At 40.1% G+C, this 10,148-nt stretch overlaps 1 protein-coding gene across 1 annotated transcript in view; it reads right to left on the bottom strand.

Moving 5' to 3' along the window:
- Positions 1-3,625: 3,625 nt before the first annotated feature.
- LOC101860937 (tripartite motif-containing protein 45-like) overlaps positions 3,626-10,148 on the bottom strand; it is a 19,883-nt gene continuing 13,360 nt past the window's right edge. The window contains exons 3-7 of the mRNA XM_005111621.2: positions 9,465-9,594; positions 7,989-8,154; positions 5,470-5,596; positions 4,123-4,250; positions 3,626-3,718 (exon numbers count right to left, since the gene is read on the bottom strand). Coding sequence (XP_005111678.1) covers positions 3,626-3,718; positions 4,123-4,250; positions 5,470-5,596; positions 7,989-8,154; positions 9,465-9,594 — 644 coding nt within the window. The remainder of the gene's footprint in view (positions 3,719-4,122; positions 4,251-5,469; positions 5,597-7,988; positions 8,155-9,464; positions 9,595-10,148) is intronic.

Genomic DNA, 10,148 nt, shown 5'->3' with positions numbered 1-10,148 from the left:
ATAAGACAGACACGTGCAAGTAGATTGACAACATTGGAAAAATAGGCCAAAAGAAAGACAACTCTGTACTTTAAAGTTTCAGGTAAAAAGGAGAGAATAGAAAGAGAGGAGGGGAATGATTTTGTTTATACTACATTTGTTTATTTCTAAAGCTACGTTTATACTATCTACATTTGTTTTAAAAGCTACCTATGTAGACATCTCCATGCAGAGCAAAACATTTTCTCACAGGGTCAATGTCTTTAGATAATTCTTTGAAAATCAAATCAAATCAACGTTGGATTGGTCACCAGTAAATAACCCTGATATGAATCTTACAGGTATGTGAAATCCAATGAAACAGCAGCTTCAGAACAGAGACTTCGCTCTCAATTCAGACCCTTAGTTTGCAACTCTCTGTGGCATTTAGGATGAAATGACAGATCATTATGTCCATTTAGGATGAAATGACAGATTATTATGTCCAAAATTTAATAGAGTCAAAACGTTCGTGGACTACATCATGCAAGTGCTGGAACGTCATATCTCATCCGGTGATTCTCATGAGCGCGGTTTTATTCGTTCCACCCAAGACTACCCAAAACATAATATGGAAGTCTCGTGGCCTCTGTTCCTCACTGACAGACTATGGTTATGTCCAAACTCTAGCTAACACAGCCCATATCATTATGCATAAAAGATTTCGTGTACGAAACCAATAGCTCATAAAAATATATAAAAATTGTATTAATGAGCACATTTAATTTTAAGTCCTGGTTTTGCACAGTATTTATGACTACTCTGTTTTCCAATATTTTTGAAAATATCATCAGAAAATGCTGTTCATTGCAGAGATAATAATATTCTCTTTTCGTTAGCTATTCCATGCATGTTCATTCCACCGATGCTGATGCACCCCGCTCTACGCGCGTAAAACATTTTTACTTTTTTTGATTTCGCATAATTTTGCCAAGCCAGAAATTTAAGGTCAATTTTGAGGGATCATATCTCGCGCATTTCTTAACATAGATGAAATATTAATGGGTCAGATGGTGCAGAATCTTGCAATTGGTATGCTGTATGAGCTGGTAGAGCAAGGCTATAATACGATGATTGGGTGATTGCATTTTCAAGTTTCTTTTGGATCCCACTGCATAATACTAAATAGTACGTTTGTTTTAAAAACACAAGGTATATCTGTCTGTAAAGACTATCTACATATTGTAATAAGTTTTAACTAAGTGTGTATTCATGTGTGCGTTTGAAGTACAGGTGCGCTCGCGAGTGTGTATGTGTGTGTGTTTGTGTGTATGTGTGTGTATGTGTATGTGTGTATGTGTGTGTATGTGTGTGTATGTGTGTGTATGTGTTTGTGTATGTGTGTGTGTATATGTATGTGTTTGTGTGTATATGTGTATGTGTGTGTATGTGTGTGTATGTGTGTATGTGTTTGTATGTGTGTGTGTGTGTGTGTGTGTGTGTGTGTATGTGTGTGTGTGTGTGTGTATGTGAGAGTGTAGGTTTTATATTGGTCGCATATAATAAACCTGGCACCTGTGCTGTGTTATATTCATGTATAAGGTTCTTCACTGTTAGAAAAAAAAATAAAGAACTGAGTTAAATTCTCGCGTGGTGGATGGTGCGCGAGCAGGTATGTCTTACTGTACCGAGTAACTTCGCTATTCTGTACAGGATCTTGCATCCTCCTCAGCCTAGGTTGACCCTGATTAAAATCAGAACGGAATCTGTCGACTCGTGAATTATCCAAATGCTGTGGGGGCGTAAAACGTTTACAGCTTTCTTTAAGGTGGGGGTGGGGGTGGCGGGGGTGTAGTGATTTATCGCAGTTTGAAACAAAGTAGATCGTATAGAATGAATGCGGAAGCAAATGAGTTTGAAACAGATATGTGGGAGAACAAATAAAAACCCACAGAACGTGGAAATGTGACTCTTTTTGTATACAAAGAATACCCCCAAATTTTTTATATGTCTTGAAATTTCCAAAAGATTAATCGAAGAAAAAAAAACGCGCCAGAGAAACGAAGAGAGAGGGAGAGAGAGAGAGAGAGAGAGAGAGAGAGAGAGAGAGAGAGAGAGAGAGAGAGAGAGTTTGGGGGAAGGGGTGTCCAGTTTCCTTCACATCTTTCAATCCATCTGCCTGTCCTCATTTAGAAAGTAAAGCCTAAGGAATGAGATGGATTTATCGAAATGCGATATTCCAGTGTGTTAATATAATTATCTCAACTGAAATGTCAGGAATACTTTGAATTTCGTTTTTGTTTTTTGTTTTTTGTGCTGATCATGTCAAGAGGAAATACCAAAAACACGTGCGGAACTATCTCAAATTTGTGACTATAATTAATGAAACATGATGTTAAACTGAAAGTCTAAAATTACGAGCTTACATACAAAGCGATTACGTAAAGAAGCAAGGACTTGTATTTAATCTCTCTCGGAAAAAAAACCTTTTTGACGGTTTTGTAAGTCTAAAGAACCCACCAACAAATGATTGCCTGTGACACAAGAGACCAACTCTGTTTTGTTTGTTTTTGTAAAGTGTTTTACGGCGCTCGCAACTGCATAAGGTCAAATGAACGCGCGGGACACACCTAATATTTTCAGTTGGTAGGAAATTTTGAATTTTTCCAGGGTGCGGCCGAAGCCTACTCTTATCGATTTTAGACCTCCAAGGGATCTTTAACGTGCGCCACTTGCACACGGGCCCTCCGAAATTTTTCGCCCTTGTCTGAGAAGGCAAGGTGTTGATCTTTTCTACCTATTGAAAGTTTAATGCCGTCTGCTTCTTTCAAGATCAAAACAAACGACTAGCAGGACAGCATGTGTAAAGAAAGCACAAAATGAAGATGAACCAATAAATACGACATCTAAGTACAACATGCACAAGGAAATGGACAGTTAGCCCAGAAATAGCGAAGAAGAGACAGTTAAAAAAAGACTACCAGTTGTTAAATACTGATGATGATGATGACAATGAAAACATGACCCTCACTTTGAGGTGAGAGAAGCATGATGTACTTTGAAATACATGTACAATGGTCATTGATAAAAAGTAAGACAGGTAGCAGACAGAAAGAGCAGAGGGAAAGAAAGGGACCCTCAAGAAGCGCCCAACAAACACCTGCGATGAAAAGAGAATAAACATGAATACCTTACCGATAAAACTTACAACAAAAAAGACCAGTAAGATAGATTCCACACAATAAATTTATTAAATATATACATATTATATTTCAGCTCGATGTACAAAAGGAGATTTTGTTTGCGCAGTTTCAATTTTATACAAATGATTCTGAAAGCTGCACTGAGGTTCAAAGGAAAGGCGCACAAAAAAGATTAAAATAGACCAAATATTACAGAAATTCCGTTTTTCGAATTCTTGAACTGTTCAGAACGGACAGAAGAAACATATGGACGGTTCAGTCTGTGTATACGTATATTTGATACCAGTTCCCAGGTGTCAACACCGTAGGGTTGGAGTTCAGTCTAGACAGTCTAGTCAGAATAATGCCCATTTAAGGGCTAGGATTACAGTCACCTACACTGTAATTCCTACTGAGGTATCGGCGTGCTTGACTTGTTTCATCCAGTGTATAACATACTCCCTACAAACGGGTAGTTTGACTCACTAAACTGGGAATCTGATGGACTTTTTGAGCCACAGACACAAGTGGACATTAAGTCGGCAAGTGGCTCTCACTCCAACGGGCTGATTCTCCATCTGAGGGGCCAACCCAAACCACAGAACGTGAGTTCAAAAGCGTGACCTCTCTGATATGCCGACAGCCTTGACCACAACTTTGAGTTCCAAAGGGTGACCTCTCTACGGCTTGAACCCAGGCTTGAATTTTAAAGAGCGATCTCTTAGACAGACGAAGGCCTTGACCCCAGGTTTGATTTTTAAAGCGTGACCTCTCTGGTAAGTGACGGCCTTGACCCAAGGTTTGAGTTCTAAAGCATGACCTCTCTGACGGGCGACGGCCGTGACCCCAGGTTTGAGTTTTAAAGCGTGACCTCTCTGACGGGCGACGGCCTTGAACCCAGGTTCGAGTTCTAAAGCGTGACCTCTCTGGTAGGTGACGGCCTTGACCCCAGGTTTGAGTTCTAAAGCGTGACCTCTCTGACGGGCGACGGCCTAGACCCCAGCGCAGGCCGCCCGGAGCACTCGGAGTCTCTGTTCATCTTGCCACAACACGACCAGTGCTGACCCCCTGGGTGTGACCCCTGGCCGTGGGTACAGCCCAGATAGCCGCCTGGAAACCACAGAGAAAGGAGAAGGGGGTTGTGGGTTAGGGGGATTGGGGTGTTTGGTGGTCGTAGGGGTTGTGGGAGGGTGGGGAGGGAGGAACGTGTAACAGTACAAAGACATCTATTGTCTGAAATTGATACGTGTACACTGAAATATGGTGGACTTACAAGAGGCAGATTAAAAATATATCTGGAAGTGAATTATCAATAAGCAGAAATTAATTGTTATAAATGAGGAATTTTCGGATCAATAGGCAGAAATTAATTGTTATAAAAGAGGAACTTTCGGATCTTGGGTAAGTGTTAGAAAGACTGAACGAAAGAATAAACTGAAAAGAGAGAAGAGAAAAACTATTCTACATGCATTGATCCAAGGAAGAAAACTTGAGTCACACTAGCAGAAATCACGTTTTCAGAAATACGTTTCTCGAGGCTGCATCGACAAGACATATGTAAGGCAAGGCAGCGTGGTGGAATCAGGCTCTTGTCAAAATAATCAAAATGAAGTAACCTGCATTTTTCCACAGGTTTGTGAATTTTTATCAAATTTTTTTGTTGGGTTTTTTTTTTGCTCAGCACCTTTCATGCCCGTTAAAGTACTCATTTCTGTGTGGATTCTTCATAAGAACGCTGATTAAAGGCACAAAAAATGTAAATTTTCAGTTACCACGGACTCTTAAGCTAAGGTTATAACTAATCTTTGGCGACCATTTTCTCACTAATTTTACCTCTGAAAACAGGTGACCCCCCACCTCCTTCATTCACAAATATCTCGACTTGTATTCAAGGTAAATGGATACTTTTTTCATCCAAATAAAGACAAGTAAACAGGCTTTAGGATGATACCAATAAATCTACATGCCCAAACATTGACGACAGCCTGATTCCACCACGCTGCTTCACACATTACAGATACACAACGTCACAGTGAAGGCTATACTCAACTTGCATCTGCATTTATTCCTCCTCTCCAACACCTCCTCCACTTTTCCTCCCCTCTTATGATACTCCTCGGGAAAGTATTCCAACGAAAGAGAGAAGGGGAAAGAGAGGGAGAGAGAAAGACGGAAAGACAGAGAGAGAGAGAGAGAGAGAGAGAGAGAGAGAGAGAGAGAGAGAGAGAGAGAGAGACGGCGAGAGAAAGAGAGAGACCGAGACGGAGAGAGACAAAGAGAGACAGAGAGAGAAGTTACACAGCCTGCCCAAATACGTGAGAGTAGCTACCTGGTGAAGTGGCGCCACATCCGCAGATGACGTCACGCCTGCCGCTGGTGGTGCAGAAGGTACAACACTGCCACACCCCGTCATGCCGACGCCATCTTGCTTTCACATTAAACCTTAGAGGGCTGTCCTGGGGAGTTGAAGAGGTGTAACTTCAAGGGGTTCATGCTACTAAAATACAATAACGAGGCAAATTGCTATCCCAAAAGTATAAAGTTTTATCCCATCAATACTAACTTTTGAGAAATTTGACGTAAAAAATTTCGAGTTTCACATGTCAAGCTTTTTCGAAGGCAATTGTGAGGCAGCGTGGTGGAATCAGGCTCTCGTCAATTTTTGTACATATTGAGTTATTGGTATCATCTTAAACTTGTTCATTCGTCTAGCTTTCAATGAAAAAATTACCCATCCATCTTTAATAGAAGTGGAGATATTTTGCATCGAAGGAGGAGGGGGTCACCTGGTTTAAGAAGTAAAATTAGCGAGAAAATGGCCGCCAAAGCTTGGTAAATTCCAAAGCTGGAGTGTCCATAGAGACTGTAAATTTATATCTTTGTGCCTTTAATCAATGGTTTTTTTTAGTGAAATCCTCCAAGGAATGTGTTTGTAAATGACCATTAAAGGTGTTGAGCCAATAAACAAAACTTTGATACAAATTGCTAACAGGGGCGAAGGCTGACTTGTTCGACAGGGTAATCAAAGTGAAACGGGATCAGAATCAGATATGGCCTGTAGATATCACACAAGAATCTTACTCGAGGCGGCGACTCTGAGTTGTGAATGAAAACAAATCCGGAATTCATACTGTATGTTCAACCGCCAAAATAATCGGGAAAGTATCTTTTTAAATATCAGTTCCAACTAAAATTAAATTTAACTTTAGATGTGAATCATAAACACAAAGCAAAGAAGCAAAGATGTCAGTACTAGATCTATATGTTATAGATCTACCAGTGAGTCTAACTCTTTGGTAGAACATGACAATTATCATTTTTTAAATTTCACATTTGGCTGTTTTTGTTAGCCTTTCGCGGCCAGGAGCTGGTGTCATAATCGAGGTCATGATCTGATTATAGGACGGTAAAAAGTCGAGGAAAAAAAACAAGCACATGGAACAGTCAAGAGATTATTAGAAGTTAGTTCCCCTTACATTTGTGAGGTAGACTCGACCAGTGTTAGTTAGCTTACTTAATCAGGGCTCGCGATTGATTTTAACTGTGGCCCCAAAGGGGTGAACAGGGTATATGTGGCAATGAAACAGCTTTGACTGCTATGTACATAGTCCCTTAAATTCTATTGGTAGACTCTTCCAGCCTTACTTTAAGCTTACTTAATCAAAGCTTGCGACTGCTTATGGAGTGGCCCGAGAGGGGTGAGCAGGCTATTTCTGTGGCCGTGAAACCGTTTTGAATGTTAGGCATACTGTTCATTGTTGATTATGAACGCCTTTTTTCATTGAATTTATGAGGTTTACGTTTAAGGATGAATTTGACAGCGACAATGTTTCGAAATTAGGAAGGGAAGCAGTGATTATTTGATTATATAGACGCTTCGCCCCTGATTGCTAATCAGGGAGAAAACTACTGTTTTCTTCGATTTTATTATTTTGACGAGAGCCTGATTCCACCACGCTGCCTCACAATTCTTTGAATATGTAGATAACGACTCCGAATAATCTTACGATTTTGATAGAACAGATAGAACAATTGGTCTTCGTTACTAAAAACGCCAAAAAATGTCAAAACTTTGTAATTCTAAGGTAGCGACACGTAAACAGCTGTATAACTAACGTAACGATCAAATCAATCATAAATCCAGAGACGTGAGCTCTGGGCACTTTTTGGGGAAGATGAATAATATATTTTGGATCAACGAGTGAGCACAATAGATACTTCCGTCTGAGTAAATAAAAGCACATCGACACGATAACGTCATTCAGTTTAGAGAACATGGTATGACCGACACCTAGTTTAAGGACATAATACGATTTGTAGTGATGCGTCTTGCATCTTATCAGACTGAAAACTTGTTAGTTCAATTCTGCTCAGTACGCCAAAGAAAAGATTTGTGGTTAAGCAAACTGACAACGGTCTTCAGTGGGTTTATTTGAACCAACAGATGCATCACTCAACAGCCAGCCTCACTATCCACTTTTGGTTTGGATGGTGGTGGTTGGGGGGGGGGGTTGGAACTGATACAGGCAACTACTTTGTTTGGAAACTTGAGAAGCAAAATTATCTGATATCATAATTATTGTTTGTACTTACTTACTTACTTTACTTTTAATTTTTTACTTTTTCCTCCCCTGTTGCCGTTAAGCGTTGAGGGGAGATTCAGTTTTCTATGGTAGGCCAGCTCTGCAGATCTTTCAGTTGTGATGTTATGTTTTCTTAGGGTTTCCTTGACACCCTCGATCCACCTTTTGTTTGTAGCAGAATTAACTTGAAACAGAATTAACTTGAAAGGAAATTAGAATCTCACCCACCGCACCCCCTCCCCCTCCCCCTCCCCGAAGAGCCCACTTTTGTGCCCAACATCGTGTCCGGAGAAATAAGCACAAAAAGGTCACTAACATGGACAGGCTCGCCGTTTACGGCCACGTGCAGAAAGTGCGTGCCTTTGTGTGTCGGGGTGAAGGACAACTGATGGATGCCGTCCTTGAACGGGGTCAAGGTCACTGGTGTGCTCCTGAAGAAACCATCAGAGGGCAGGGGTCATTAACTCCTCAAAAGGAAAAAAACAACCAAAAAAAAGAAATCACAGAACATCTCAGCTACGACATCACAACAGAAACTCAAGCGGTCCCAGCGTTATCAAATTACTGGCTTTTCGTAGGTCCCACCACATAATGATATTATGAGGAATTTTATATTTTATCCGCAATTGTCGTGTCTATACCTACACTCCCCCCCCCCTCTCTCTCTCTCTCTCTCTCTCTCTCTCTCTCTCTCTCTCTCTCACTCACTCTCACTTTCACTCTCTCTCTCTCACTCTCTCTGTCCCTTTCAATAGACAGACAGAGATAGATAGATAGGCAGATGTTTTAGTGTTCATTCTGCTTTCATGTCTTGTGAGAAATCAATCTTAAAAGGGAGACAACTCGTACTTTGTAACATAGAACAAGTAGACCGCTTCGTTGCTTCCTTTAACGAGCAATTTTTAATAGCCGAAAAAATCTACGACCTCTTAACTCTTTGTGGCTCGGATTTTCATTTCACAAAGTCGGTGCAGGCAAACGGTAGGAAATGAAATAAACTGCCCTAAAATCTAAGAAATGTCAGCTTTTCACATGGGCTAGGAAATACGGAAGAGAGCTTGTTCACATAACATACAATATAATTTCTTTGACTGTGAGAAGCCGAAAATTGAAAGAATTCTCCAGTCGTGAACATATGTGAGGCATCGTGGTGGAATCAGGCTCTCGTCAAAATAATCAAAGTGAAGAAACTTGCATTTTTCCTCAGGTTTGTGAATTTTCATCAATTTTTTGGGGGGCTCAACACCTTTCATGCCCATAAAAAAAAACACTTCTATGTGGATTTTTCTGAAAAACGTTGATTAAAGGCACAAAAAATGTAAATTTTCAGTTATCACAGACTCTTAAGCTAAGGAAATAACTAATCTTTCGCAGCCATTTTCTCACTAATTTTATCTCTGAAAACAGGTGACCCCATCTCCTTCATTCGCAAATATCTCAACTTGTACTCAAGATAAATGGATATTTTTTCATCCAAATAAAGACAAGTGAACAAGCTTTTAAGATGAAACCAATAACTGTACATGCCCAAAAACTGACGAGACCCTGATTCCACCACGTTGCCTCACATATTATGTTATTCAAAGGGTGTCATAACGTTCGCATGTATGAGCTCAAAATGTTACGTGAATTCTGTGGTGACAATTTGAATAAGCTAGCCCGATCTTTTTATGCTTGTTCATTTGTTTCTGTAACATTCCAAGCATAGTCAATCTCAGGCATAAAACTTCTGGTATCGTACTTGATGTTCTGTTCTTGTACGATGACCCAGGCTCGGACTCTGACGTCATTTCCGGTATATGGCACGGCTTCCGTGTCACACACGGTCAAGGTCATTAGACAAGCGTGTAGCACTCGTGCTGTAGTGAGTCCTGTGAAGTGAGATGTGTTGAGATATGTTTGTTTGTTTTCCATATAATAATAATAATCATAATAATAATAATAATAATAATAATAATAATAATAATAATAATATATAACATTTATATAGCGCATTTCCAAAAAAAAAGTAGCTCAATGCGCTTTACTTTGGAATACCCATTTTTCAAAAACCTTTCTTACTACTTCCTTTCTTTCTCATATCTCCAACCGTACTCACCATCTCCCAACAGGAAACTTTTCCCTGCACACGGTTGACGGGCGACAACTCTGCCAAACATCTGAAAATTATTGATTACGTCCCCTCTTTCCGTTGGGCAGAATCTGTGTGGGAAAAAAGAAGGAAAGGTAACATGACTGATAATCTTGGTCATTTGTTTGTGTGTGTGTGTGTGTGTGTGTGTGTGTGTGTGTGTGTGTGTGTGTGTGTGTGTTTGTTTGTTTGTTTGTGCTTTTTGTCTGTGTATGTACGTGCGTATTTATGTTTGTGTGTGTTTCTATCACCATCTCCCTTTCCCTTCACTCTTTATCTTTCTTTTCTCTCTTT

Source organism: Aplysia californica, unplaced genomic scaffold (assembly GCF_000002075.1).
Source record: "Aplysia californica isolate F4 #8 unplaced genomic scaffold, AplCal3.0 scaffold01089, whole genome shotgun sequence".
NCBI lineage: Eukaryota > Metazoa > Mollusca > Gastropoda > Aplysiida > Aplysiidae > Aplysia > Aplysia californica.
This window is presented reverse-complemented; position numbering and strand designations above follow the sequence as displayed.